Genomic DNA, 26,834 nt, shown 5'->3' with positions numbered 1-26,834 from the left:
CTATCCCTGGGTAATGTTTCTGAGAAAACAAAGAATATTGGGGTCATCACTTTCTAGTAAAGACCCTTACATCTTCTTTCTCTTCGTTATTGTCCAAACTAGAGGGCAAACAAATACTAAAGCCTATTGCACAGTTATAGAGATACTGTCCTCAGTGAACATCTTCTTGGAAGACATGGTTAGAATTTGTGTCCTTGATTCTAGGAGTGCTACAAGATTGTAACAGTTTGACTATGTATCAGTAATCTTAGATTTAGACACTGGATTATCCTTGAAAACAGTAGAAGAAAGTCCTTTTATGTTTCTATGCTGTAATAGAAACAAAAATAATGGTTGGCATTAAAAATATTATTCAATTCTTGTCTTTACTGTACTTATTTCCTTATTTCAGTCATTCCTTACCTCCTTGTCACTTACTTTTTTAAAAGATTTTTTTTGATGTGGACCATTTTTAGAGACTACTGAATTTGTTACAATATTGCTTCTGTTTTTTTTTTTTTTTTTAATGTTTTGGTTCTTTGGTCATGAAGCATGTGGGATCCTAGGACCCCAATCAGGGACTGAACCTATATCCCCACATTGGAAGATGAAGTCCCAACCACTGGACCACTAGGGAAGTCTCGGCCACTTAATTTCTACCTGACTCTCAGGGTCCAGTACAGATTCCCCACTTAGTCATTTTCCTCTTACTGTACCATTTGTACCCTGTTCCTTATCCCTTCACCATACTTTTCTCTGTAGTATCATCTACTTTGGCACCCATCACATATGAGGCGTTCCATGGGCTTCCCTAGTGGCAGTAAAGAATCCACCTGCAATGTGGGAGACCTGGGTTCAGTCTCTGAGTCAGGAAGATACCCTGGAGGAGGGCATGGTAACCCAGCTCAGTATTCTTGCCTGGAGAATCCCCATGGACAGAGGGTCACAAAGAGTCAGACATGACTGAGCAACTGAGTACACACAGCACAGGTGCTGCATATGTATATGACTTGCTTTCCCAGCAAAAATGTAAAAATCATTGAAAAAATGACCTTAAATTTTAGTTCTTTCTCATTTACTCACAATAGAGTACCAAGTAGGAGGCAAGATTCTCAGGATCCAGTTGAGTGAATGACTCTACCTCTTCATGGGTTTTGGCTTTTATTCTGGATTTCCCTTTATGGACTCTTTTTCATACACTTCCTCCTCTAGAAAACTGTGAGTAGTAGAGGCCTTATTCTATCTAGAATAAGGAAGTAAAATCTAATTTATAACACAATTTAATGTCCTCCAAACTATGCATCTAGAGACTATTCTTTGAAGGAGACAATTCATCTTCTACAGCAGAACCATATATCCCTTTTTAACAATTATATAACAGAACTATTTTTAACAATCAAAAATAATAGCCATACTAATTTATAGATAGTGAGGAGGCCTTGCTTTCTCCAATATTCCTTTGGGCTACAATCTTTCAAGTTAGTGTAGAGTATCCTAAAATGGAACCCAGAGTTTGGAAGACATCATTCACATTGGGCACAGAGTTCTTTCAAACATTGCCAGTGACCATCTGATACTTACAAGAAAAGAGGATGATACAGATGTAGAAATAAGTGGTGGAGGAAAACTTGGATTTGTAGGTAGCTAGCAAGAAGGTAAAAAAAAAAAAATTAAAAAATGGGGCCTTGAAAATAGGTGTGCTTAAAAGAAAGGCTTATGTGGCTCAGCTGGTAAAGAATCCACCTGCAACGTGGGAAACTCTGGTTTGATCCCTGGGTTGGAAAGGTCCCCGGGGGAAGGGGTACCCACTCCAGTGTTCTGGCCTGGAGAATTCCATAGACTGTATAGTCCATGGGGTCACAAAGAGTAGGACACAACTGAGTGACTTTCACTAAATCCTTTTCAGATATAGAAAACTAGGAATAATCTAAACCTGAGTATTTACATACGGGCTTCCCGAGTCTTCTCAGGTGGTGCTAGGGTAAAGAACCTGCCTGCCAACGAAGGAGATGCAAGAGATGCATGTTCAGTCCCTCAGTTGGGAAGATCCCCTGGAAGAGGGCATGGCAACCCCTTCCAGTATTCTTGCCTGGAGAATCCCATGGACAGAGGAGCCCAACAGACTATGGTCCATGAAGTCACAAAGAGTCAGACATGACAAAAGTGACTCAGCATGCATGCACATATGTTTACTGCTTCCATTTAGGTGTGTACATACAGTTCAGAAATAAACTCAATGCCAACAGACGTAGAAAGCTATGTTCATCATATGTCCATAAAATAGTTATATTAAACTTTGAAAATTGTAAAGCACTATAGAATTTAAAGAATCTTTCATTTGATAAAAAATAAATAAATTTTAAAAAATGAAATAATAAGTTTCCTAATTTCAGCTTCCAAATAAGCACCTTTCTGATAATGTGAGCTCAGAACTAAGATGGCACCGAGAAACTGGAGGGACAATCATAGTGACCCAATCTCTGCACTCTGCTGGGTACAAAGCTATCAGAGATGGTTATGTTTCCATCAAAAACATTGTTATCAATGTCATTATCATTAATCAATTGCTATCTAAATTTCTAAACTTACAGGACACAACTAGGGCATTAAAGATTATACATATTGCATGTATTGTCATAAAGCCTACATGTTGTTGCTGTTATAGTCGCTAAGTCATGTCCAACTCTTTGAACTGTTGCCTGCCAGGGTCTTCTGTCCATGGGATTCTCCAGGCAAGAATACTGAAGTGGGTTGCCATGCCCTCTTGCAGGGGATCTTCCTGACCCAGGGATCAAAACCTTGTCTGGTGTCTCCTGCATTGGCAGGCAGATTCTTTACCACTAGAACCACCTGGGAAGCCCATAAGTATGCATATTATTTTCATTATCAGGATATTGCAAAAGGAATAAGGAGTCAACCTAGAATCACACAGAGAGAGACAAAGGGAGGGAGAGGAAGCTGGCATCTACCTTTCTTTTTTTTCTTTATTCTCGTTGCCTTTTGTAAACCACAGCAAAGCAGCCTCTACATTTTAGAGAGTCTTTTGCATTTAACAAAAGGCAAAGGCGAACTTTCTAAATGTGTAGTTACAAAGCTTGCAGTCCTTGCTACATACTAGTACTACATACTAGTGAAATAGATTTGTAAAACATTGCTGAGTAGAAATGACAACTAAAGAGAGAGAGAGGATCATAAGCTGGGGTCCACAGAAAACACACTACAGACTATGGTTCACCTCTTGGGGTTGAACAGTCTTGGCCATCTGTGGTTTCCTCTTCTGATTGTGTAGGCCGGCATCAGTGGTAGACAGTGGCCTGTATGTAAAAGCATAGCATTCACAGTGACTTAGCAGTGTCTTCACCACAAGAGGGAGATTTGAGAGAAGTCTGTTCGTTTCCTTTGCCCTTATGTGTCCTTGGTAACTGATGGGCTTTTCATCTGCTCCCTAGGACATCCTCTGGGTTTCCTTTTTCTGTAATTCATAATCATCACCACTGATTTTCTTTTCGATTCTCTACCGAACCATGATATCTAATAATGATGGTCTTGAGTCCAACTTTTATCTAAATTATGTCTTTTAAATAAATAAAGATTTATTTTATTCATTCAATATTTATCAGAAGCCCATTCTAGTGAATAAGTCAGTCTTTTGAAAATGCTGGAAAGATACTGTAGTGTCAAGATTATGTTTGAAAGACTGACTGATGTAGATGCAAATCTAGATTTCATTACTTAGGTTGTAAGACTTTAAACATGCTTGCTTACCTCCCTGAGCTTCTGTTTCCACATCAGTAAAAATGTGAAGTCCCTAACCTTGCAGGATTGTTGTGAGGATAAATATATAATACCTTTTCATCTATAAAGTGGAAATACTAATATTTAAATCTTATTTCCTTGTGAAAATTAAATGTTCTTATGAAGATTAAGTGACATAATATATGCAAAAGGGCTAAGCAAGGTACTTGCCATAAAGCTGTCATCAATACATTTTAAAGACTATATTTGTATAATGATGTTAAAATCTTTAATAATGAGAGTTCTTCTTCTTATGAATTATAAACAGTGATGAACAGAAGAAAAAAAGCAGGCCCCAATAAACAGAATACCAAGCATCTGCTCTAAGAAAAATGTATCTGTACTTATTTCTGAGTATTTGAAGCAAACTAAAATGAAATGAAATTTGATAATTTGGGTCCTTACATTTAGAGTGAATTAGCTGTCCCCAAAGCAGGGCCTACCTCTGGACTAACTTCTGCTTTTCTCTGGAGCTTCGGCATCGGATTACTATAGCAACCATCACAAATATGACAGCCACAGGGAGCAGCACCCCAACCACAATGGAGAAGTCTGCAACAAAGAGAACAAGGGCCTCATGAAAATATGATCAGTTCACAAATACACATCACACTGGTCCTGATTTCTTTATCACAAACGTCATCGATCCTTTTTCCAAAGAACATGTGTTTCCTGGAAAATCTCTCATAACCAGTAAAATGAAAATGTATCTTGATAATGATTATCATAATGTTATTTACATAAAGGGGCTAAAGAGGATATCTATGCAGAACATTTTACATGAGATTGGTAAAGCATCAAAATAACTGAGAATTCTTAGAAGGAATAAATTGAAAACAAAAGGCTGGAAAATCAGAAAGTATATGAAGTAAGGGGGATGGCAGAAGAGGAAAGAAACATTTTTAAAAATTCAACCGTGGAATAAAGCAAGTAAAAATAACCTGAAGTTTTGAAATCCTATTCTTCTCAGGAGCAAATAAGAAGCTGAGACATAAAAAAGAGAACAGATGGATAATTGATAACTGATAGATGCGACATAAGTGAAAGTTCTATTGACATTTGCTTTATATAAGAATTATATTTGGGGGGTTATTAGATGTTTTCTATTTTATCTACAGTCTAGTTAATGAATGCAACTTTAATCTTTTGTTATCTCATGTATTAATTTCTCATGATAATCTGAAACCACAAGGACTCAGGGGTACAAGTTTGAAGAGCAATGCTAGCAGCTACTGACGGCTCTCTCATTACAGAGATCACTAAATCAATAATAAGAATACTTTTTTTTTGCATAAATGCAAGACAAACTCACAAACGTGAACACACATGCATGCAGAAAGGTAGAGACCTCAGAAGTAGAATTCTAGGCAAGATAATAATTGTTCAAATACTGAATACTCTCTACCTTCCATAAAAATTTCTATTCAAAAAACCAAAGGAAATACAATTATAAGGTAATTGTGTTAGAAATAGTATAGATATGTTCAGAACTTTTTTAATGAACTCAGCAGTACTTCACAGACACCCATAATTTGAAAGGTCGTGGTCTAGGGATAAAGCTGGGGCATGACGAATGGAGAGTATTATAACAGGAAGCAGCTTTATAGTTGAAGATGGCAGTGTCTGAACAAAAACACAGCCTTTTCTATTTCTGGAAACGTAGGTCTAGGAAATTTGAACCAGCTCTCTTACTAAAAACAGCAAATTGAACTAAAAAAAAAAAAAAAGCTTCCTAAAAACACAGAAGTGCTAAAGAATGGGGGGAAATTACTCTGGAATGAGAGAAAATTAGTTTAGCGTGAGAGAGCAGGAACTCATAAAGACAGAAAGGAAAATGATTCTGGATGAAAGCCCAGAAATGCACAAAAGAATGAAGAGTAAATAAACCAAGACCAAACCTTAATGTAAACTGTAGACTTTGGGTGATAATCATGCCTCCATGTAGGTTCAGTAACTGTAACAAACATTGCACTCTGGTGGGGGATGTTAGCGGTGGGGATGACTGTGCACGTGTGGGGCAGGATATATGGGAAACCTTTGGACTTTCTACTCAGTTTTCCTGTGGAGTTAAAAGCTGCTCTAAAAAGTAAAGTCTACATTAAAAGTAATAAAGTGGAAATTTTTATGATGGCCACTAAAGGAATACAAAATAAATGCATAATCTCCAAATTAATAAAAAGAAAACTGGAGTGATTAAAATCCTTATGATGCCCATAAGATGAGAAAGAAGAGAAAAAGGAAGAGACCAGATAGGAAGAATACACCCAAGCATATCAGTAATTATATTTAATTTAAATGGACCAGGTTTTTAAAAAAGTATTATCAATCTAAAATTTTTAAATATATTTGTATTTTTAAAATGAGAGGCAGATGTAAAACATGAGGTTTAAGAAAGGATGAAAATAAAAGTAAGAAAAAAGTTAAACCAAAACAATATATACCAAAATAAATATGGTACAGCTATATTTTTCTCCATGATCTGTAGACTTTAAAAGGCAAGAAAACTAGAGATACACAAAAGCATTTCATAATGACAAGAGTATTAATTCAGTGGGAAGACATACAATTCTAAGTCTTTTTTGTAGCAGATATCAAGGTCTCAAAATACATATGCATTAATAGACCCAGAATTTTCTTAGGCTGCAAAATCACTGCAGGTGGTGACTGTAGCCATGAAATTAAAAGATGCTTTCTCTTTGGAAGAAAAGCTATGACAAACCTAGACAGCATACTAAAAAGCAGAGATATTATTTTACTGACAAAGGTCTGTCTAGTCAAAGCTATGATTGTTTCAGTAGTCATGTATGAATGTGAGAGTTGGACCATTAAGAAAGTGGAGTGTTGAAGAATTGATGCTTTTGAACTGTGGTGCTAGAGAAGACTCTTGAGAGTCCCTTGGACTGCAAGGAGATCCAACCAGTCAATCCTAAAGCAAATGAGTCCTGAATATTCATTGGAAGGACTGATGCTGAAGCTGAAGCTCCAATACTTTGGCTACCTGATGCAAAGAGCTGACTCATTGGAAAAGATTCTGAGGCTGGGAAAGATTGTGGGCAGGAGGAGAAGGAGATGACAGAGGGTGAGATGGTTGGATGGCATCACCAAACTCGTTGGACACGAGTTTGAGCAAGCTCTGGGAGTTGGTGATAAACAGAGAAGCCTTCAGTCCATTGGGTCACAAAAATTGAACACAACTGAGTACCTGGACTGAACTGAACTGAACTGAATAGAACCAGAAGTGATAGCCGAGTTCACAATTATAGTGGGGATTTTAACACTTGTGGCTCTGTAATTGGTACAACAAACAAACAAGATATCAGTAATGATTAATATATTACACACAACTAACAAACATGGATTAAAAAACATGGAAAACACTGCACATAACTGCATAATACATATTTTTTTTGTGCACAGACAGAACACCTACAATATGGGCATATGCTGAGTCATAGAAAGTGTCAATAAATTTCAACACATTCTCAACACTGTAGATTTTCTGATCCCTATGGAATTATGCTGCATATAACATTAACAATAGCTAGATAATCTGTATATGCATATACATTAAGAAATATAAAACTAAACATTTAAAGGGCCAAAGAAAGCAAATGGAAAATTGAAAATAATTTGAATCAAATGATAATGAAAATATCAGTTACCATATGGGCTACAAACTGAAAAGTAATGAGGCAAAGATTTCTTTCAAGAATTTTAAGATGAAATAAACTTAAGGAAAGGGAATTGTATAAAGCAGAATTTGAAATAGCAAAAAAAAAGTATGAAAAAGAAAAACAAACCATAAAGAATAATTAAAGTTTTAAAATTTTGTTATGGTAATACAAAAAAAAATGATAAAAAAAAAAAAAACATGCTACAAATCCTATAGATATTGAAAAGATAAGTAAGTATTATGAGGAATTTTAAACCAAAACACTGAAATTCAAGTGAATGAGGAAAATGTCTAGTAAAATATACTAAAACTTGTATAAGAAGATATAAAAAACCTGAAGATTCTTATAACTACTAAAGACATTGGATCTTTAATTAAAATATTTTTCAGAACTCTAGGCCCACTTGGCTTACTGACAAGTTCTAACCAGATGTTTAAGGAGAGTCTTCCATTCTTATACAAATTTTTCCAGGGAATTTAAATAAATGAGAACACTCCATTTTATTTAAAATGACTAGCATAATCCTGTACTCAGATTTACAAAGACACTATGAGAAAATTATAGGCATAACCCATGAACATAAAGTAATAGCAAACATCACCCATCAGTATCTATTCAGTTCAGTTCAGTTCAGTCACTCACTCATGTTCAACTCTTTGCAACCCCATGAATCGCAGCACGCCAGGCCTCCCTGTCCATCACCATCTCCCAGAGTTCACTGAGACTCACATCCATTGAGTCGGTGATGCCATCCAGCCATCTTATCCTCTGTTGTCCCCTTCTCCTCCTGCCACCAATCCCTCCCAGCATCAGAGTCTTTTCCAGTGAGTCAACTCTTTGCATGAGGTGGCCAAAGTACTGGAGTTTCAGCTTTAGCATCAGTCCTTCCAAAGAACACTCAGCACTGATCTCCTTTAGAATGGACTGGTTGGATCTCCTTGCAGTCCAAGGGACTCTCAAGAGTCTCCTCCAACACCACAGTTCAAAAGCATCAATTCTTTGGTGCTCAGCTTCCTTCACAGTCCAACTCTCACATCCATACATGACCACTGGAAAAACCATAGCCTTGACTAGACGGACCTTTGTTGGCAAAGTAATGTCTCTGCTTTTCAATACGCTATCTAGGTTGGTCATAACTTTCCTTCCAAGGAGTAAGCATCTTTTAACTTCATGGCTGCAATCAACATCTGCAGTGATTTTGGAGCCTAAAAAAATAAAGTCTGACACTGTTTCCACTGTTTCCCCATCTATTTCCCATGAAGTGATGGGACCAGATGCCATGATCTTAGTTTTCTGAATGTTGAGCTTTAAGCCAACTTTTTCACTCTCCTGTTTCACTTTCATCAAGAGGCTCTTTAGTTTTTCTTCACTTTCTGCCATAAGGGTGGTGTCATCTGTACATCTGAGGTTATTGATATTTCTCCCGGCAATCTTGATTCCAGCTTGTGCTTCTTCCAGCCCAGTGTTTCTCATGATGTACTCTGCATAGAAGTTAAATAAACAGGGTGACAATACACAGCCTTGATGCACTCCTTTTCCTATTTGGAACCAGTCTGTTGTTCCATGTCCAGTTCTAACTATTGCTTCCTGACCTGTATTCAGATTTCTCAAGAGGCAGGTCAGGTGGTCTGGTATTCCCATCTCTTTCAGAATTTTCCACGGTTGATTGTGATCCACACAGTCAAAGGCTTTGGCATAGTCAATAAAGCAGAAATAGATGTTTTTCTGGAACTCTCTTGCTTTTTCCATGATCCAGCGGATGTTGGCAATTTGATCTCTGGTTCCTCTGCCTTTTCTGAAACCAGCTTGAACATTTCTGAAACCAGCTTGAACATCTAGAAGTTGACAGTTCACGTATAGCCGAAGCCTGGCTTGGAGAATTTTGAGCATTACTTTACTAGCGTGTGAGATGAATGCAATTGTGCAGTAGTTTGACCATTTTTTGGCATTGCCTTTCTTTGGGATTGGAATGAAAGCGGACCTTTTCCAGTCCTGTGGCCACTGCTGAGTTTTCCAAATGTGCTGGCATAATCAGTGTAGCACTTTCACAGCATCATCTTTCAGGATTTGGAATAGCTCAACTGGAATTCCATCACCTCCACTAGCTTTGTTCATAGTGATGCTTTCTAAGGCCCACTTGACTTCACATTCCAGGATGTCTGGCTCTAGGTCAGTGATCACACCATCGTGATTATCTGGGTCATGAAGCTCTTTTTTGTACAGTTCTTCCGTGTATTCTTGCCACCTCTTCTTAATATCTTCTGCTTCTGTTAGGTCCATACCATTTCTGTCCTTTATCAAGCCCATCTTTGCATGAAATATTTCCTTGGTATCTCTGATTTTCTTGAAGAGATCCCTAGTCTTTCCCATTCTGTTGTTTTCCTCTATTTCTTTGCACTGATTGCTGAGGAAGACTTTCTTATCTCTTCTTGCTATTCTTTGAAACTCTGCATTCAGATGCTTATATCTTTCCTTTTCTCCTTTGCTTTTCACTTCTCTTCTTTTCACAGCTATTTGTAAGGCCTCCCCAGACAGCCATTTTGCTTTTTTGCATTTCTTTTCCATGGGGATGGTCTTGATCCCTGTCTCCTGTATAATGTCATGAACCTCATTCCACAGTTCATCAGGCACTCACTCTTTCAGATCTAGTCCCTTAAATCTATTTCTCACTTTCACTGTATAATCATAAGGAATTTGATTTAGGTCATACTTGAATGGTCTAGTGGTTTCCCCTACTTTCTTCAATTTCAGTCTGAATTTGGCAATAAGGAGTTCATGATCTGAGCCACAGTCAGCTCCAGTCTTGTTTTTGCTGACTGTATAGAGCTTCTCCATCTTTGGCTGCAAAGAATATAATCAATCTGATTTTGGTGTTGACCATCTGGTGATGTCCATGTGTAGAGTCTTCTCTCATGTTGTTGGAAAAGGGTGTTTGCTATGACCAGTGCGTTCTCTTGGCAAAACTCTGTTAACCTTTGCCCTGCTTTATTCCGTATTCCAAGGCCAAATTTGCCTGTTACTCCAGGTGTTTCTTGACTTCCTACTTTTGCATTCCAGTCCCCTATAATGAAAAGGACATCTTTTCTGGGTGTTAGTTCTAAAAGGTCTTGTAGGTCTTCATAGAACTGTTCAACTTCAGCTTCTTCAGCGTTACTGGTTGGAGCATAGACTTGGATTACTGTGATATTGAATGGTTTGCCTTGGAAACGAACACAGACCATTATGTTGTTTTTGAGATTGCATCCAAGTACTGCTTTTTGGACTCTTTTGTTGACCATGATGGCTACTGCATTTCTTCTAAGGGATTCCTGCCCACAGTAGTAGATATAATGGTCATCTGAGTTAAATTCACCCATTCCAGTCCATTTCAGTTCGCTGATTCCTAGAATGTCGACATTCACTCTTGCCATCTCCTGTTTGACCACTTCCAATTTGCCTTGATTCATGGACCTGACATTCCAGGTTCCTATGCAATATTGCTCTTTACAGCATTGGACCTTGCTTCTATTACCAGTCACATCCACAACTGGGTATTGTTTTTGCTTTGGCTCCATCCCTTCAGTCTTTCTGGAGTTATTTCTCCACTGATCTCCAGTAGCATATTGGACACCTACTGACCTGGGGAGTTCCTCTTTCAGTATTCCATCATTTTGTCTTTTCATACTCTTCATGGGGTTCTCAAGACAAGAATACGAAGTGGTTTGCCGTCCCCTTCTCCAGTGGACCACATTCTGTCAGACCTCTCCACCATGACCCACCTGTCTTGGGTGGCCCCACACAGCATGGCTTAGTTTCATTGAGTTAGACAAGGCTGTGGTCCGTGTGATTAGATTGACTAGTTTTCTGTGATTATGGTTTCAGTTTGTCTGCCCTCTGATGCCCTCTTGCAACACCTACTGCCTTACTTGGGTTTCTCTTACCTTGGACATGGGGTATCTCTTCATGGCTCTAGCGTATTTATAAGAGCTATTAAATATTTCCATGTTGGGTTTATGCAAGGAATGCAAAGTTAGATAAATGTTCAAGTATCAATCAATTTATTTTGCAATACCAACAGAGTAAAGAGTTAAAAATCTTAACCAATACATAAAAAGTACCTGATATGATTCTTAGCAAACTAGGAATAGAAGTGAATTTTCTTAGTCAGATGAAGAGGATCTAATATGAAAGAATACCTTTAGATAACAGGGCAAAATACTGAAAGTCTTTCCTAAGATAGGGAAAGAAATAAAGAGGCTTGCTATCTCTTGCTACTTCTGTTCAACATTGCACAAGGAAAAAAAGTACAAGAGGAAGTAGCAAAACTGTCATTTTTCTCAAACAGTATGATTGAATATGTAGAAAATTTAAAAGAATTTATAAGTTACTAAAATTATCAACAGGTTAGCAGAGGTGCTTCATATAAAAATAAATATACAAAAATTAGTTGAAGTTCTATATTCTCAGTTCAGTTCAGTGCAGTCGCTCAGTTGTGTCCAACTCTTCATGACCTCATGGGCTGCAGCCTACCAGGCTCCTCCATCCATGGGATTTTCCAGGTGAGAGTACTGGAGTGGGGTGCCATCACCTTCTCTGATGTACTCTGCATATAAGTTAAATAAGCAGGGTGACAATATACAGCCTTGACGTACTCCTTTTCCTATTTGGAACCAGTCTGTTGTTCCATGTCTAGTTCTAATTGTTGCTTCCTGACCTGCATATAGGTTTCTTAAGAGGCAGGTCAGGTAGCCTGGTATTCCCATCTCTTTCAGAATTTTCCACAGTTTATGGTGATCCACACAGTTAAAGGCTTTGGCATACTCAATAAAGCAGAAATAGATGTTTTTCTGGAACTCTCTTGCTTTTTTGATGATCCAGCGGATGTTGGCAATTTGATCTCTGGTTCCTCTGCCTTTCCTAAATCCAGCTTAAACAACTGGAAGTTCACGGTTCACTATTTATTGCTGAAGCCTGGCTTGGAGAATTTTGAGCATTACTTTACTAGCGTGTGAGATGAGTGCAATTGTGTGGTAGTTTCTTAAAAATCCAATTAATATATATTATATATAAAAATTCTATGGTGAAAATCATTGAATATTATTTGGCAAAATTAAAGAATGCTAAGTAAATGGATACTTATTTCATGTACTAGGTTTGGAATTCAATATTTTATATATGCTCATTCTTCCCCAAGTGAATCTATAGATACAGTTTAGACTAACTAAATTCCAACAGGAATTGTGTGTGTAACTTGAAAATCTGACTGTAAAAAATATGTGGAAGTACAAAAGCTAATAGCCGACACATTCTTGAAGAACAAAATTAAAGGACTGCCTCTAAGATAACAAACTTATTTTAAATATACAATAATAAAATAATATTATACTGGCATGTGTGTGGTCAGTCATGTCAGACTCTTTGTGACCCCATGGACTGTAGCCTACCAGGCTCCTCTGTCCCTGGGATTCTCCAGGCAAGAATACTGGAGTGAGTTGTCATTTCCTCTTCCAGGAGGAGGAAATTTCCTCCCAATGCAGGGACTGAACCTGCATCTTCTGCAATGGCAGGAGGATTCTTTATCACTGAGTCACCTATGAAGGCCTTATACTGGCATATGGATAGTCAAATAGAATCCCCAGAAAAGTAGAAATATCCCAGAAAGACACACATGCAGACACATGTGCTTTGTTGGAAAATTGGTACTATAAAGCATTAAGGAAGGGTGATCTATTACATGGGCTTCCCAGGTGGTGCTAGTGGTAAAGAACCCACTTGCCAGTTCAGGAGACACAAGAGACAAGGGATTGATTCCTGGGTCAGGAAGATCCTCTGGAAAAGGGCATGACAACCCACTCCAGTATTCTTGCCTGGAGAATCCCATGGACAGAGGAGCCTGGTGGGTTACAGTCCATGGGATCACAGAGAGATCACACTACTGAAATGATTTAGCACAGCACAGATCTATTACATAAATGATGGTGTGACAATTGAGTGTCTATCTGGGATAAAAGTGAAATTGAACACTTGTATCATAAACAAAATAATTCCAGATACACTATAGATTTAAATTTGAAAAAGCAATAAAATAATCCTTTTCAGAAGATCATATATACATTCATAACTTCAAGATAGAAAAAAATTCCTTAAAAAGGACACAAAAAGGAAAACCAATCATCAAGGAAATGATAAAGAAATTGACTACATTACAATTAAAAGCTTCTTTAATCACATGACATCACAAAGAGTGAGAAAACACAATGAAGGGAGCTATTTGCAGCATGTATAACTGAAAAATAGCTTATATCGAGTATATTAAAATTAAACAAGTTAATAGGGGGTCGGGGAGATACCCAATAGAAAAATACACAAAATGGCATGAACAAATATTTCGTAAAAGAGAAAATACCAATGGCCAAAAAAATTAAGAAAAGATTCTATCATTATTACTAGCTATAAAAAGAATTTAAATGAAAATTTCAATGTGTTATCACTACTGACCCACAAGAGTTGCTAAAATATAACAATTCTATTTATGCCAAACCGCTTAAAGGTTATAAAGCAATAGGAAGGGGTCCTGAGGAAGAGCAGCTGTTTCTAAAAGTAAATGTAATGAAGAGCTCTGTCCTCAGGGCAGAGTATTCATCACCATGGCAACTGGAGGTGAGGCTCTCTACTCTGGCTGTTTCTACAGAGAAGGTCTGAGGTCTATAGGAAGATCTGCCTACTGACAGAGCTCTCAGGCAGATCTCCCATCAGGAGAGTTAAGGTCCAACAAGCATGCACACATGCCAAGAAAACCCCTGTGAGCTGATTCAAGTCAAAAAATTAAAAGACGCTTACTCCTTGGAAGGAAAGTTATGACCAACCTAGATAGCATATTCAAAAGCAGAGACATTACTTTGCCAACAAAGGTCCGTCTAGTCAAGGCTATGGTTTTTCCAGTGATCATGTATTTGTGTAAGAGTTAGACTGTGAAGAAAACTGAGTGCCGAAGAATTGAAGCTTTTGAACTGTGGTGTTGGAGAAGACTCTTGAGAGTCCCTTGGACTGCAAGGAGATCCAACCAGTCCATTCTGAAGGAGATCAGCCCTGGGTGTTCTTTAGAAGGAATGATGGTAAAGCTGAAACTCCAGTACTTTGGCCACCTCCAATGAGAGTTGACTCACTGGAAAAGACTCTGATGCTGGGAGGAATTGGGGGCAGGAGGAGAAGGGGACGACAGAGGATGAGATGGCTGGATGGCATCACCGACTCAATGGATGTGAGTCTGAGTGAACTCCAGGAGATGGTGATGGACAGGGAGGCCTGGCGTTCTGCGATTCATGGGATCACAAAGAGTCGGACATGACTGAGTGACTGAACTGAACTGAAGTGAACTGAATCCCACATTCAATGAAGGATCATATATCCTGAAGAAAAATAGCACCGTGCAATATAAGAGAAGATAGAGTGAAAAAAAAAAAGTTCAACTCAAAAGAAATAGAGGTAATCTGGAGAAGAGACTGAACCTGCAAAAATAATAAGTCATATTCTTAGAGAGTTTTATGAGGATATTAAACCTAGTATACATTCAGTCAAGACTGTTAGGAAAATGGGACAATTGTAAAGCAAGAAAACTCAGAAAATTAGAATGAAATGACAAATATAAAATTTCAAGAATTTTTTTGGTAAAATATAAAAACATAAGGTGGGAAATATGATTTAAAAGTTGGATGAGAGACTTTGGAGATTAATATCATGAATTCATTCCCTACAGAACAGGAATTACAAGAAGAAAGAGAAAAAGGCATGGAATCTAACATAATAGGAAATAAACGCTTGGAAGAGGTGAGCAATTTTCTCAAGTTAGGCATGTAATGTTACGTACTGAAGATCGTGGAAGAATCAGAGCAGTCAGGAGGGGCCCATCCTTCTTTACACTGACACTTGAGCTCATGGTCACACACCTAGAGGAGCAATGGTTCTGTTAGTTTTCTCACTGAACTAATGCTCAACACAAGGGCTTATTCATCCATAATTAAGTACATTTCAAAAAAAAAGAATAACCCCTGCTCTGCAGCCTTTCAACTACCTACATATTTTAAACATCAATAATAGGAATTTCATAATGCCATCTGCAGCAACATGGATGAAATTAGAGAAATGTCATCTTGAGTGAAGTAAGTCAGGCAGAGAAGGAGAAATATCATATGACATACTTATATGTGGAATCTAAAAGAATTGATAAAAATGAACTTAACAAAACAGAAAGAGACTCACAGACTTAGAGAATGAAATTATGGTCGTTGGGGGGGAAGGGATAGTTAGGGAATTTGGGATGGACATTTATACATTGCTATATTTAAAATGGATAACCAACAAAGACCTACTTACAGCATAGGAAACTCTGCTCAGTGTTATGCGGCAGGCTGGATGGGAGGGGAGTTTGGGGGAGAATGGATATGTGTGTGTGTGTGTGTGTGTGTGTGTTTGTGACCAAGTCCCTTTGATATTTGCCTGAAACTATCACAACATCATTTGTTTAATTGGCTATATGCCAATACAAAATACAAAGTTAAAAAAAAAAAACAGGAATTTCAGTATCAGGTTCTTTGAAGGAAGTTTTCATTGAATCAAAGTACTGAAGAGTTGGATAAACTTAATTGTTTTAATCATTCAACACTGAAACACTACATTAACATCACCCAAACTGTCTGACCTAAAATGACATAAGATTCAGCAAGCTTTGGGAAACACTGTCAAGACTTACTTACAGCGTGTCCTTTGCACTTAGAGGAGCAATTTGCTGATTTGTAAGTTCTTTCCATATCCACACATTCTGCATTAATGCAAACCTGAAAGTGATGTGAAAAAACAAAAAACTGATATGAATGTCCAAAGATATCACTTATGCAAACTGTTGACTCTTCAGGAGTTAATCTTTTATTTTTAGCGGCTCAGACAGTAAAGCGTCTGTCTACAATGTGGGAGACTCGGGTTCGATCCCTGGATTGGGAAGATTCCCTGGAGAAGGAAATGGCAATCCACTCCAGGACTCTTGCCTGGAAAATCCCATAGACAGAGGAGCCTGGCAGGCTACAGTCCATGGGGTCACAAAGAGTCGAACATGACTGAGTGACTTCCCTTCACTTCACTTCAATGCTATAAAGAGCTTCCCAGGTGGCTCAGTGGATAAAGAACCTGCCTGCAATGCAGGAGATGCAGGAGATGTGGGTTCAGTCCCTCGATCTGGAAGATCCCCTAGAGGAGGAAATGGCAACCCACTCCAGTATTCTTGCCTGGGAAATCCCATGGACAGAGGAGCCTGGCAGGCTGCAGTCCACAGGGTCACAAAGAATTGGAAAAGCCTGAAGCAACTAAGTATGCACGCACACATTGTTATTAAACTTGCTTTTTATTAGAGAAATCACAACACCCTTTTGAAAATAGGAAGATGGAATCTAGGTAATTTTTGTAATAAAATATTTAGGAAGTCTTCTCTAAAGAAAATTTCCTTACTTCATTCCTCATGGATTATTCCCTTAATCCACTTCTTTAGTTCAAGTCTATAGACTGATATGTAGCACTGAGCTAAGTAAGCATTGCACATGATACAAGGTACTCATTCCAAGCAAAAATCTATGGAAAACATGTTAATATCATATCATCTCTAAGATTAAAATAAAAATGTGTGTAAAAATAAGTAGTATTGTTATGATTATATTTATTATTATCAGTGGCTATCATTTGCTGAGAACCTACCAATTTAGGGGCAATAAAACTTGCCCAAATTTAACACCCTAGTGCTAAGCACATAATAGGTACTTATTAAATAATACTGAAGGGAAGAACACAGTCATGTATACATGAATGGCATAAACATTACTTTGAAAATGGTGCTTCATGAAACACAGTGGGGCCCTGAGAAGAAAATAAACAAAACAAAAAAACAAACAGAAAGAACATTCTGAGTAAAAGCTGCAATTTCAACTCACCTTCTTATCTCCACATTTGGTTCCATTGATTACCATGCCAATTTCTTCACTGCTGTCTTCAGGATCAAATAGTCTACAAGTCAGGATTGTGACTATTCGTCCTTTCCAGGGCAGATAATCTGAGCCACCATTACAGAACAACTTCCCACACGTGGCATCTCTGAGGAAAAGCCAAAATTTGCTGCAGTTGAAACACCAGGATCCAAACTGGAGTTTTATACAAATATAAATCACCTCCTGGACTATCCATATTTAACTAATGGTATTTTTCCCTAAGGCCGAGACTCCTAGTTCTCCATTATACCAGTTTTCCCCTTATTGTTAAGTAACAGAACCACCATATTCAATGCTTTTCAAGGCCAGGTGTTGCTAAAAAAACAAACAAACAACAACAACAAAACCCTTGTCTCCCAGATTCCCTAACTTTGGCCAGTAACCTAAATTCTGGCCAGTGGGAAGGATGCAGAACCCTAACTTCAGATTCTTGAATGTGGCCTTATGGGAGGGTATGTGTTGTTGCTGATGTTTAGTCACTAAGTTGTGTCTGCCTCTTCGGGACCCCATGGACTGCAGCACACTAGGTTCCCCTCTCCTTCACTATCTCCCACATTTGCTCAAATTCATGTCCACTGAGTTGGTGATTCTATTCAACCATCTCACCCTCTGCTTCCCCTTTCCCTTTTGCCTTCCATCTTTCCAGCATCAGGGTTTTTTCCAGTGAGTCAGTTCTTTGCATCAGGTGACCAAAGTATTGGAGCTTCAGCTTCAACATCAGTTCTTAACATCAAGGAGGGCACCTAGGAAGTCAGTTTCTGTCTTGTTTCAGCTAAGGTCATTTATTGCATGAATCGCAGCAGAATAATTCTCTTGACTATAGTTGTATCAGTATAAGGCTGAGCCTTGGATGACACTCTAAGGCATCATGTGGGTTCCTGAAAGAACCCCTGCAAATTCAGATGAAACTGCCAGAGGATCACTAAAGCCTTGCATTCACTAGCAAGGGGAAGAAAGTCAATGCCAACAATATTGGAATCAATTGCTTTTATGCAAAATTTAGAGGAAAGTTGTGAAAAAAGTCTTCTGAGAGTGTTAGAATCAGATTCTTCTGATTACTCTGGTGGCTTTTAGAAAAAATACCACTGAGGAGCAGAGAAAGGCATGCATTCTTTCCAGACTTGAGATGGTATTTTTCTTGAATCACTTAGGTAGGGCTTTAAGAAGAGGGCTCTATAAAGGTGAAAGCTGCTCAGTCATATCTGACTCCATGACCCCATGGACTGTATGTAGCCTGCCAATTTTCTCTATCCATGGAATTCTCCAGGCAAGAATACTGGAGTGGGTTGCCATTTCCTTCTCCAGGGGATCAACCCAGGTCTCCTGCATCACAGGCAGCCTTTTCATCCTCTGAGCCACCAAGGAAGCCCTAGGAAGGCTCTAGGACCCAGGGAATTTCAGGCTTATTTCTCACTACAAGCAAAAATTATTAACAAGTGATCAGAAAGCCAGGCTGTGGGAAGAAATGAAGTGCTTATGTCTTTGGTTGCAGAAATTATCCAGTATTCACACAAGCATTTACACAGGACAAGGGTGTGTGTACACTTTACAGAGGAAAGATGGAACTATCCTAGCCTTTTTTCCCTATCACAACTTCTCATACTAAATATTGCTACCCACTCACCCTACTCCCACACACATATAGCTTTTTATTAATATATTCTCCCCTGATTTCCTATGAAGGAGAGCCCACAAGGCATGACCATCTGTGAGGTTCAGACTCCCCAAGAGATGATCTTCTGTCCAAAATAGTTTGGTAATAACTATCTTTGAGAAAAATTAGTGTTATTTCAACAGAAAAAAAAACTTGGAGAAATGCTGATCTTTTTCATTCAGTGTCTTGTTACACATTAGTATGCACATGCAAAGTTTGGAACAGGTATTTCACCTATTATCATTTAATTTTTAAAAATCATCTTAGAACTGTAGAATCCAAGGGAAATATATAGAAAAATCTCAAGTTCATTGATTACAGAGTTTTATCTTTTCTTTTTTCAGACTATCAATTTTTTTATGGAAAACAAATTCTTTAGGTCAATTGTCAATCTTTTCCCTCACTGTATTTTTTCTTTATGGAATGCCATGGCAAGTTAAAAACAAACAAACAAACAAACAACTGTACAATCATTGTGTTGCTTATTCCTCTGAGAAGATAAGTATTTCTACCATAGAATCATCATGAAATGCAGTAGATGGAAAAGCATCTGAAGCATACTGGAGAATAAGTGTATACATTTCCAACGAGGCCCATTTACTCTGGTATGTTCCTTCTCAAACATTCATTCTATTTAACAACAGCTATACTTGGTGTCCTTTGAAGCATGCATTATGAGAAACTGAAAAATGGGAATCATTCCCTATTTACCTTTTTAACTCAGTGCCTAGCCTAAAATAAAGCAAGTAATAGTCACTCAATGAATGTTTATCAAATAAATGATGTCCAAATTACTTTCTCTTTAAATGAGATAAATCAGCATGTGTGAAAATGAGCAGGAACTTCAAATAGCAAGGTCACTTACTTTGCTTTACAGGGAATGTGTGTGTTGTTCACTTTTCGACAGTATCCATAAGTTGACCCATCTTCATTTCGTCTAAAACATGACTTATCTGCAACCTGGGCTCCTGGGATCAAACAAGGTCAGTAAGGTCATAGATGGAAAGAAGAGAGGTAAGTAGTTCTGTGCTACAAAGGATTCATGAAACAGAAAGCCAGCATGAAGAACATGATTTTAGCATCATACCTCTTCTTGGAAATATAGTTTGCTTTGATATGATATCAAGAGAGATGTCTGGAGTTAAAAAAATCTTTTGGATGGCCTATTTTTGAATGAGGACTATCTAAATATTTGGAAACATATGTAAGATTGAAGACTTAGCTAGAAGAGCCATAGTTATCCTAGCAGCAGCCCACAGGCAGATACTGGAATGCTGTCCTGTTGGAGGGTACACATGTGACAGGTACACCCTATGCTTAGTCAGACGTCTACTCTGCCAGGAAGTAATGTGCATCACAAGTTTAATTTCTCATGCAGTCTTCATCAGATGGGCAATCAGTGGTTAACAGCTGTGTGATATGGTTAATTGCCTTAAACTTTCAATTTGCTCTGTGTAAAAATGATGACTGTATGATAGTATACCCTCATAATGTTATTTTGAGGATTATTTTTTTTAAGTTTTTAGGATTATGTTTTTTTTAAAAAACAAACTTTATTTATTTAAATGTTTGACCATACCTGGAGTCATGTGGGATCTTAGTTCCCCTACCAAGGATTGAACCCACACCCTCTGCATTGGAAGACAGAGTCTTAACCATTGGACCACCAAGGAAGTCCACTATGAAGAAGATTAAATGAGTTAATCTATGTGAGCCACTGAGAAGAGTGCCTGGTCAGTAGAACATGGTGTATAAATATTACCCATTCTTATTATCATTCTCATTTTGTTAATAAAGGTACAGAGGGTGGTATTGGTTAAAGCCACAAAGAGAGATGAAAAATCAGACTTCAAATCAAGTTCTATTGAGTCAAATACCTCTATCCTTCTTTTTCTAATGCCTCTACTCCTTCTCTCTCCCCCATTTTGGAAATCAATAAGGAAGACCTGGAAAATATGAATCCAGCCTTTGAAAAAACAACAATATTGTTAAAAATAATAAAAAGCCAATGGAGTCTAGAACTAGCAGATACAAACGATTATAGGATGGGTAAGAAATAAGGTCCCATCGTATAGCTCAGGGAACTACATTCAATATCCTGTAATAAACCATAATGGAAAGAAATACAAAAAACTGTCACTGTTTGCAGATGACATGATGCTATACAGAAAATCTTAAAGATCCTACCATAAAACTACTCATTAATGAATTTGAGCTCATCAATGAATTTGAAAACTACTAGAGCTCATCATGGAGAAGGCAATGGCACCCCACTCCAGTACTCTTGCCTGGAAAATCCCATGGACGGAGGAGCCTGGTAGGCTGCAGTCCATGGGGTCACTAGGAGTCAGACACGACTGAGCGACTTCATTTTCACTTTTCACTTTCATGCATTGGAGAAGGAAATGGCAAGCCACTCCAGTGTTCTTGCCTGGAGAATCCCAGGGACGGGGGAGCCTGGTGAGCTGCCGTCTCTGGAATCACACAGAGTCGGACACGACTGAAGCAACTTAGCAGCAGAGCTCATCAATGAATTTGGTAAAGTTGCAGGATTCAAAATTAATACACAGAAATCTTGCATACTTATACACTCACAGCAAAAGATCAGAACAAAAGATTAATCAATGGAACAGAATAGAAAGTCCAGAGATAAACTCACATGCCTATGGTCACCTAATCTGTGATCAAAGAGGTAAGAATATACAGTGGAGAAAAGACAGTCTCTTCAATAAGTAGTGCGGGGAAAACTGGACAGCTACATGCAAAAGAATGAAATTAGAATGCTTACTAACACCACACACAAAAATAAACTCAAAATGGATTAAAGACCTGAATGTAAGGCCAGATGCTATAAAACTCTTAAAGAAAAATACAGGCAGTTCACACTTTGACATAAATCACAAGATCTTTTTTGACCCACCTCTTAGGGTGATGAAAATAGAAACAAAATAGACAAATGAAACCTAATTAAACATAAAAGCTTCTGCACAGCAAAGGAAACCATAACGGAAGGACGAATGGGACAGAAGGCTACTTCAGCCATGATGAAACGCTCTCACTTGGAATGATATAGTTTTCCATGGAGAGAGGCAGACATGCCAGTGACACTGGGCTTGTCCTCGTACCTGGTCCCCAGAGGTCAGTGCACTGCTTCTCCAGGGTGGGGCACGTTCCCATCCGGCAGTAGCCCTTCCCATTCTGGCAAGGGAAGCCATTGATTTGGTATCGATCACTGGGGCAAAGAGTAGATTTGCCATCACACATTTCAGGCAGGTCACACTCATCTTTTGCTGGTCTGCACACCTCACCAGCCTTTTTTAACTGTAGGGAAATAAAACCGTAGACATGGACTTTTCCCACCTGACCTACCATAATATCTCAAATTGATGCAAATTATATTTTCCCTGTGGCCGTTAATTAGCAATGTGTACCTAGAGGCATTGTTCTATTTTTAGTTTACATTTGTATTGTATAAGCCAAAACCATCTCCTATAATGTCACTTCTACTGACTTTGGCCAAGCCCTGAGTTGTTAAAGCAATCAATACTTCTGAATTTGTAGAGCAACTGCTACAAAAATAACAACGAAAAAATACTTTAGAACACCCAGCAATATAATAGATGCAAATAAGGAAGTTACCTCTCCCTTTGTTAAACGCATCTTTCGCAAGATTTTCAAGGAGATTTAAATCTGCAGCTCCAGAAATTTACTGGTGAAGTGAATCTTTTGTAATAAGGAAGATAAGCTTCGAAGCCCAGATCAGCATGCTCTGAGATTTTCCCAGGCATCGAGTTTCCTAATCCTGAATTCCTTTTAGTGTAATTTTAGATATTTCCTTTTCACTCACATCTTCCTATGGAATGATTTATTAGGAGGGAGAAACAAACCAAAAACATTCATTTGCTATGTTAATTCCATTAAAATCTGTTACTGCAAATCTTGCTCTTATTTGCTCAGAGAAATGTTAGCCAAAGAAATCCTGCCATTCAGGCAGATATAAAGAAGCCTGTGCGGATACTGGAATCACCTCCTTCCTTAGCTGAAGCAACTAGATGTGTTCTCTCTCCAGTGTTCTTGCCTGAGAAATCCCACGGACAGAGAGGTCTTGCGGGCTACAGTCCATGGGGTCGCAAAGAGTCAGATATGACTCAGTGACCAAACCACCACTACTTCACATCATCAAGAAACTTTTAATATCTTTACACTGGTGAGAGCATATAATCAAAATTTTCATTGGGGCCTATGAGACCCTGCAAAGCCCCTCTGCTCCAGTCAGACTAACTTTCTTATCAGATGTCACACAAACCATGTTTTACCTTCTGTTTATTCTTTCCTCATTTGGAATTTTTTTTTTCTTTCTGTTTATATAAAATCTGCTCTACTTCACAAACTATTTGAAACCCTAATTCTTCCATGAAAACTCCTCTGATCCCTTCAATGTGGATCACTGCTCCTCTTTTCCACATGTAGTAGGAAAACAGCCCAGAATTTGGATATGAAAGACACATACTTTGGATATGAAAGATACATACTTGGCTTTGCCAGTGGTTAGATGTATACCCTTAGCAAATGAGTTTAATCTTAACTTTATAAGCCATTAGGAAAATTAAGTGAAAAAATATGTGGAAAGTAATATACCCAAAGGTTATATATCATTATAATATCTACCTGGCATTTAATCATGTATAGTATTTTCATCCATTTCAGGTATGTATGAATATATCCTCACCCTAAGGAAACAGCAAATATTTTGAGGAAAAATACCACTTTGTGTGTGTGTGTGTGTGTGTGTGTGTGTGTGTGTGTGCAATGCAAGAGACACAGGAGTCACAGGTTTGATCCCTGGGTCAGGAAGATCCCCTGAAGGAGGAAAACGGCAACCCACTTCAGTATTTTTGCATGAAAAATACTATGGACATGTTAGGTAGTTAGAATAGGAAAAAGGAGTCCAAAATGGTGGTGTCTAAAAGACAAATAAAGGGAAAAGCCCACAAAAATGGATCAAAAGAAAACCCACGGACTGGAGTGAGAACTTCAGGTGAAAAATACATACCCACTTCTTGGCTAGCTCAATTTTCATAGGGCAGGCTCAGTGGGGAGGAAACAAATGTATAAAAGGAGGAGGCCAAGATGGATTAAGGCTTCTCATTTGGGGTCAGCCCACCCTCACGCCTTGAGAGTGTACTATCCTTTGCTTGCCAAATAAAATTGAGCTGTAACTGAACTGTAACACTGGTCCGCCATTTCAAATCTTTGTTGCAGTGAGACAGAATGAAGAAAATTACGCACTCCCTTGACATATCTGGTGCCATGACCCAGATGTAACCTGGCTGAAACAACCTCAGCTCATCCCCAGTGAGGCAGAGACAAAGCACAGCAGAAGACCAACTTGGTGAAAGCTCACATGCTGGAAGCTGAATGCAAAGGAAACCCAGCACAGTGGAAATGACAAGAAGCCCAGTGTGCTGGAAACTGGGACAGAAAAAACAAACTCGGACAAAAGCTCATGAGGTTCAGTCTCAGATTCCAGAAGACCTCCAGTTTAGGTAGGAGGTCCTCACCCCTATGGCTGGATGGACATATGGCTAACAGAATCTTAATTCCTTTACAGTCTCTTGTTTCTTATTTCCTCAAACACCCTGTGAACAGATGAATGGCCATGGGTGCCACTGAGGGACTCCGGCAGGGACTACTCCTCAGTGTGTCCTGAAGGCTCCACTATCTGCTGTGCCCTAGTAGCTGTTGCCCAAGTGGGTGAGGGTTCTTCGGTCCTTAACCTCCTTTGTGCCTAGGATCAGGCCAATGAAAATTGTGGGCACAGGTCAGGCATTTAGCAGTTTTTCCAGCAAGTTATGAAAGGGGTTCCTTGGTATGTTTTTCCCACTGCTTTTTTCTCCCGTCTTTTAGCTCCTCTCTCCATCTATGCCTCTGTTTACAAAGTATTGGGCAGGTCATCATCTTTCCATTTCTGAAAGTTGTGTTTGAAACTGTTTACCTAAGATTGGGACTGAAACCTATGTGGCAGGACTTGAGCCCAGCCAAAACTCATGGTGCCTGGTTTCAGCACCTAATGAAGCTCAAGTACTTGATGTCTCATTGCAAAAAAGTTCAGTGAGAGACACAGCGATAAGTAAGAGGTAGATTTGTTTGAATTCACAGAGAAGCACAGTCCACAGAGTGTGTGCCATCACACAGGGTATATATGGTGGCCATGAAATGTGGTGTGGTTAGTTTTTATGGGTTGGGTGATTTCATATGCTAATGAGTGGGAGGATCATTCCAGCATTTGGGGAAACACTCCTTGGTCTTTTGATAGTGCCTTAGAACAGTCATGGTGCCTCCAGATGTGTCATTTAACTTGCAGATTGAAGGCTTTTAGTTGAATTTGACTTGTCTGCATCTTGACCCATTTGATTTTAATTGATTTATGTTATGCCCTTGGGCTATATCAGTCTTTCAAAAGTTGCGCCCTGCCTGCTTCAGTCTTGTTTCATGCTCTTTTCATGAGCCCTGTCCAGGCCTCTGCAATCTTCTGGCAGGACAACCAGAAAATAGGTAGCCCTTGGGAGGGAAATACGGTATAATATCCAATCCCTCTAGAGATTCACACCTTCATCTTCCATGTTTCCCACAACAGATCCAACAACAGCACCTCTCAGTGAATCTGCTAGGGTGGGTGACAGGCCTACAATGCCTGCTAGAAGTTAATCTGTTGGTGGCATCCCTTCAAGGGAAACTGGGCTTCCAGGGACAATGTTTGCCACTTTGGGAGTTAACCCTGCAGATTGTTTGGGCCCAAACCCTTACCACCCTTCTCCTAAAGCTACAAACATATCCCTGGATCAAATCTCCACTCTACTTTTATGAACATCTGATCTGTTGTCTGTTATTGCCTCTTATCATTGCCTCATCATTTTGTCCTTAAGCCACTTACTAACAACCTCCTACAACCTTAAACCTGCCCCTAGTGTAGGCAACATTGCTCCACCCAGCTTATTATTAAAATACTCTTAAAGCTCCTAACAGGACCAGATAACCTGCTCCTTTGTCATTAGATCAGATCAGTTGCTCAGTCATGTCCAACTGTTTGCGACTCCATGAATCGCAGCATGCCAGGCCTCCCTGTCCATCACCAACACCCAGAGTTCACTGAGACTCACGTCCATCGAGTCAGTGATGCCATCCAGCCATCTCATCCTCTGTCATCACCTTCTCCTCCTGCCCCTAATCCCTCCCAGCATCAGAGTCTTCTCCAATGAATCAACTCTTCCCATGAGGTGGCCAAAGTACTGGAGTTTCAGCTTTAGCATAATTCCTTCCAAAGAAATCTCAGGGCTGATCTTCAGAATGGACTGGTTGGATCTCCTTGCAGTCCAAGGGACTCTCAACAGTCTTCTCCAACACCACAGTTCAAAAGCATCAATTCTTTGGCGCTCAGCCTTCTTCACAGTCCAACTCTCACATCCATACATGATCACAGGAAAAACCATAACCTTGACTAGATGAACCTTTGTTGGCAAAGTAATGTCTCTGCTTTTGAATATGCTATCTAGGTTGGTCATAACTTTCCTTCCAAGGAGTAAGTGTCTTTTAATTTCATGGCTGCAGTCACCATCTGTAGTGATTTTGAAGCCCAGAAAAACAAAGTCTGACACTGTTTCCACTGTTTCCCCATCTATTTCCCATGAAGTGATGGGACCAGATGCCATGATCTTTGTTTTCTGA

General features: G+C 38.9%; 1 protein-coding gene across 5 annotated transcripts in view; it reads right to left on the bottom strand.

Moving 5' to 3' along the window:
• LOC133252880 (disintegrin and metalloproteinase domain-containing protein 28-like) overlaps positions 1-26,834 on the bottom strand; it is a 125,352-nt gene that overhangs the window by 45,798 nt on the left and 52,720 nt on the right. For 2 of the 5 annotated variants that reach the window (XM_061425862.1, XM_061425860.1), the window contains exons 14-21: positions 22,235-22,430; positions 19,975-20,077; positions 17,402-17,561; positions 16,181-16,261; positions 15,295-15,373; positions 4,218-4,326; positions 3,215-3,293; positions 1,561-1,623 (exon numbers count right to left, since the gene is read on the bottom strand). In XM_061425862.1, the coding sequence (XP_061281846.1) occupies positions 1,561-1,623; positions 3,215-3,293; positions 4,218-4,326; positions 15,295-15,373; positions 16,181-16,261; positions 17,402-17,561; positions 19,975-20,077; positions 22,235-22,430 (870 nt within the window). Of the gene's footprint in view, positions 1-1,560; positions 1,624-3,214; positions 3,294-4,217; positions 4,327-15,294; positions 15,374-16,180; positions 16,262-17,401; positions 17,562-19,974; positions 20,078-20,986; positions 21,056-22,234; positions 22,431-26,834 lie in introns of those variants that run through there. The other 3 variants (XM_061425863.1, XM_061425861.1, XR_009738116.1) reach the window with 2 other exon arrangements.

The sequence above is a fragment of the Bos javanicus genome, chromosome 8, assembly GCF_032452875.1.
Source record: "Bos javanicus breed banteng chromosome 8, ARS-OSU_banteng_1.0, whole genome shotgun sequence".
NCBI lineage: Eukaryota > Metazoa > Chordata > Mammalia > Artiodactyla > Bovidae > Bos > Bos javanicus.
This window is presented reverse-complemented; position numbering and strand designations above follow the sequence as displayed.